Source organism: Volvox carteri, assembly GCF_000143455.1.
Source record: "Volvox carteri f. nagariensis unplaced genomic scaffold VOLCAscaffold_19, whole genome shotgun sequence".
Classification (NCBI taxonomy): domain Eukaryota; kingdom Viridiplantae; phylum Chlorophyta; class Chlorophyceae; order Chlamydomonadales; family Volvocaceae; genus Volvox; species Volvox carteri.
In genome coordinates this window covers 10045-14645 of record NW_003307562.1, presented here as the reverse complement: position 1 = coordinate 14645, position 4601 = coordinate 10045, and the positions used below count along the sequence as shown (strand labels likewise).

Sequence of the window (4601 nt, the reverse complement as noted above, 5' to 3'; positions counted from 1 at the left end):
AGAGAAGGGCGCTCCAAAAAAGGTCAAGGCATGCCCAGACGCAGGCTACGGAAGTACCAGAGAGGGCCGCTAGACTGCCGGGGCCAGTCAAGGTTACCCTGTTAAATTGCAAAGCACGGCCATGGGAGCGGAGGAAAATTGGCCGAGAACTACCGGAGCAGTCAGCTTCCCCGAGCAGTGGGGAATCGGCGAGTGGCAGTGACGAAAATATGTAACCAGGGCGGATGACTAGGGCCAGGAGGGCGGAATCGGAGGACATACGCCAGGCTAGAGCCGAAGGGTCATCCACTGCCAGCAGACAAGCGGAAAGGGACATCCGGTCCGAATCCAGGGGCCCGGTTGGGCAACAAGTGGATTGGCGAGCCTTGGGGAAAGACGTTGGCTGCAAAACAGGGAGACAAGGCCACGTCACTCAGAGGCACGTTCGAGCCCAACGCGGCCTCAGACCCAGGAGCGATAGTGGCATTACGAATCGAAGAATTTTTGGGCTCCGAGGACGGCCGTCAACTTTGGTGGGGCGGCGCAAAGAACTTATGGCGATCGGTTTGGCGGACGCGCTGGAACAGTTGGTTCTAGCGAGTAGGGCAGGATCTCTGCGATGGATGCACGAATTGCTGGAGGCGAGGCTACGATGTGGACTGACACCCCTTATCGAAGAGATAGCAGACCAACTGGCGGCAGCCTTCTGAACAGCAGCGGGAACCTATCAGGGTGTGAGTCCAGTTTTGGGGGAAAGTGTCCAGTTCCCCAATTGATGACTACCACGTGTCAGAGGAGCAATGCGGGGCCAACTTAGGTGACTTATAACGGGTGCCCGGGTGCACCACCTGGGGGTGGTTGGGGGGACGCGGAGACGAGAGTGAGAGAGTTGGAGATACGAAATGGGGAGAGTTTACGGCGGGAGCAGGAGTAAGGCGAGGCAGAGAGGGGGGCGCGCGGAGCGCGGGTGGCCGGGGTGTTTTAGGTTGGCAGGGGGATGGAGGGTGGGACGCCGTGCATGGTGCGTGGGGCTCGCTTAGGCTGAGAGCGTTACAAAGGTTGTAAGTGAGCCCTTCGTATCATACGGATGCTCGCCCCAACTAATCCGGCCCTTACGGTGGCGGGCTCTTTGACTTCAGAAATGCCAAATACAGAAGTACGGAGGGCCCGATGCCAACCCCGGATATCACACCAGGACGAGACAGTCCGAGTTTGGCCATTCCAGCACAGAATGCAGAGTCAGACAACAGATACCAACTAAGCTTTATTAAGACAGGTTACAGAAAATAGACGACTAGAAAGACTAGAGAAAGTCGAGGTCGCCCTCCCTCCCCACCCTTGTGAGACAGGACCAAACACGCACAGACGTATCACTCATCATCACTCTCAGAAACCACCAGCCCCGTCCCCGTCCCGCCGGCCGGGAGGCGGGCGAGATGCCTAGTAGGATCCAGATAGCGGTGCAGAGTACCCAGAGAGCGGATGTGCGCGGAGCGCATGAGATCCTCATCGGAGACCCCCTGAGACTGGGCATGCTGCAAAGCACCCCGACGAAAACCGTGCACCGTCTCTCCACCATATAGCCCAGCAGCGGTAAGATGAGCGACGAGGCGATATTCCAGGGCCTCGGTCGTCATCGGCGCCTCCCGATATGCGCGGCCACTGTGCTCCGCCGGACGGAAGAGGTATTGGGTAATAGGGGTACCGGCCCTCGTACACGTGCTCATGTACACTGCGAGAACCCGCAGCGTGCAGATGAGAGGATCACGATCTGGACGCAACATCGTCGCAGGAGCACGCTGACCCTTGTACGTCTTGGTATTTAATTCTTCGATACATAGTACAGTGTCGGGAGAGACACTCCCGTCAGGCGCGGGTAGGGGTAACGGCCAGCCCTGGTACTCGGTACGGCCATGCACCATATCCCTGAAATCACTGAACACCAGCTTGCCGACATCATGACCGCGCTGATAAGTATGCCACATTAAAGCAAACAGAGACAAGTCCCGAAGCACCAAACTGCGAGCAAAGAAATGCTCTTCATCGCCGGACGCAATCCACAGATGGCAGGCCAGGCGACGAAACTTCTCCGCGGTCAAAGGGATGGCGCCTCGCTCCACATAACCGGCGTCACTAAGGTCCCGTCCGTAGCCCTTGACATAGCCTCGCACCAATGAGCTGTCGCAAGGATTCCCGCGGCTTTGAGAGGCGTCATAGTCCCCTTCCCGGCCCAGCTGCTTAAAGGCAGTCGCAAGGCTCGAGATAACCCTTTTTACAGCACTGGCGCTGGGACGCCGGTCTGCCCGCAGACGCCCAGGGTGCCGGGGGAACCACCATTCCACCAGATACGAAACTATGGACATAGGATCGCAGGTGAGCAAGGTGAGCCCGAGAGACTGGCGCTGCAACCAGCCATGAAATTCTCGCGCAGCACTTTGAACCCGCCGCCAGCTCTCAGAGACCCACTGACGTTGGTGCACCTGGTAGATGGAGAGCAAGGCGGCCGTGAGCGGCGGCCGCACTGACACGTCCCCGGTAAACTCAGAGTAATACAGAGCCGCGACAGGGTCTAAAGGCGGCGGCGCCGACCTCGGGAGACGGATAGGGCCCGCAGCAAGCGGAGGCATGGCAGGGAGAGCATTACCAGTAAAGACCTGCGGTGATAGTAGAGCCGAGGCGTAGGACGCACTAAGCTGACGGACGTCCATCGAAAACAGACAAAACGTACCAGCGGCAGGTGTAACGGCGGGACGATGAGATCGTCACGCACAGGCGTAACGGTAACGAATCGATGAGGAGACGAAGTAAGTGGGTCTTGGCCCCACGGTAAGCCGCCAGGTACGAGAGGAAACATAATGCTAACGGATACTCGCGATAACACGAGTACTTGATTCAGGAACACGGACAATTATTACAATAAAACGGGACGCGATCGCGCTTCCAAAAAATTTGGATATCACCGAAAAGGGCCTAAATTCGTTCGTGCGTGGTGCGTGGGGCTCGCTTAGGCTGAGAGCGTTACAAAGGTTGTAAGTGAGCCCTTCGTATCATACGGATGCTCGCCCCAACTAATCCGGCCCTTACGGTGGCGGGCTCTTTGACTTCAGAATTGCAGGAAGATTTGTGTACGGAGTTGAGTAATTAAACTGGGCTGCGCATTTTCAAGATTAAGGAGCAATGTATCACAGTAAGACGAGGGAGAGGAGGTATTGGTAGAGGAGGAAGAGGAATGAGAGGAGGGATAGGGAAGAGGAGGAAGAGGAGGGAGAGGAGTGGGGGAGTGAGTTGAAAAGACGAGGGAGAGGAGGGTGAGATGGGAGAGGAGGCAGATGATGGAGAGGGGGAAAGGAGGAAGAGGAACGAGAGGGGGGAGAGGACGGAGGAAGAGGAACAAGTAGGGGGAGGAGGGTATAAGGTGGAGAATGGGGATAAGCGAGGAATGGGGGGAAGGAGATGAATCAGTGTGAAATTGAGGCTTAGCTATATGCGGTTACAAAAGTTCTTCTCAGGCGGCAAGCAAGGAGGAATAATTAGGAAAGGAACTGTAGCTTTAAATTATAGAACGTTCTTGTCGAGATTCTCAACTCGAGAACTACAGGAAGACGCGTACGGTCGAGAATATGAATAGTAAAGATTGTTAAAAGAGGATTAGGAAGCAAAGAGGATGAATTAGGAAAGGAAATGCAGATTTAAATTAGAGGACGTTCTTGTTGAGAACTGCAGAAAGAGGCGTGTACGGACGAGAATATGAGGATTAAGGATTGTTAATGAATCACCAAAGTGTTTCCTTTTGATACTCTCATTGCCGTGTTTAAAGACAACAGGGCCCAGGCTTTTACGAATCCACCCCAGGAATATCCGAACACATCCCAGGCAAACCAGGAGAGGAGAGGAGAGGAGAGGAGAGGAGAGGAGAGGAGAGGAGAGGAGAGGAGAGGAGAGGAGAGGAGAGGAGAGGAGAGGAGAGGAGAGGGGAGGGAGCCTGTTCCGAAAGTAGTGTTATCGGTCATTCTTGGTGGCGCCTCTCGCGCGGCTCTTACTTTATCGATTCGGAATATTTTCGCATCAGTGATGTGTTAACACAGGCTGACTATTCGTCACAGCTGGCGTGGAACGGCTCAAGCCACCAACCCGCCGCTGCGCTATTTTTTACGGCAGAGTCACAGTCGGTACTCGTCTTTTATGAATATGTGCCGCAAATGGTGTAACAGTCCATGAACCAATTGCTAAGCCTTTACGTTATACTCATCACAACAACGTGTCGAATACAACTGCATGTTGCCCAGCCTGGCAGAAGTGTATAGGCTTCTGACTCAGAAAACGCAGCACGTCTAGCGTGTCCGCTAGGGGACCCAGCAGCCGACGACTTGGAATAACAGGCATTTCTTGTTAGATTGTCGTGCCCTTGTTTCAGCGCGACACACCAATTACATCCTTGATGTGCCTGTCATTTCATGCATTTCTCTTGACATGCAAGTGAGCAATCATCTCGGCCGTAACCTCGGCTGTAACAATCACACACACCTCGGCCGCGGAAAATTATTAACACCAGTATTGTCCACGACTTCTGATCAAGCACCCTATATTCCTCTCAGCCATTCCTTTTTGCATAAGTACGTCCA

General features: G+C 54.6%; 1 protein-coding gene across 1 annotated transcript; it reads right to left on the bottom strand.

The window, feature by feature from the left end:
- Positions 1-758: 758 nt before the first annotated feature.
- On the bottom strand, positions 759-2833 carry VOLCADRAFT_90917 (uncharacterized protein; the record flags this gene model as incomplete). Its single annotated transcript, XM_002950444.1, has 3 exons — positions 759-827; positions 2151-2633; positions 2708-2833. 3 exons carry the CDS (start codon positions 2831-2833, stop codon positions 759-761), a joined length of 678 nt encoding a protein of 225 aa, XP_002950490.1.
- Between the last annotated feature and the right edge of the window lie 1768 nt (positions 2834-4601).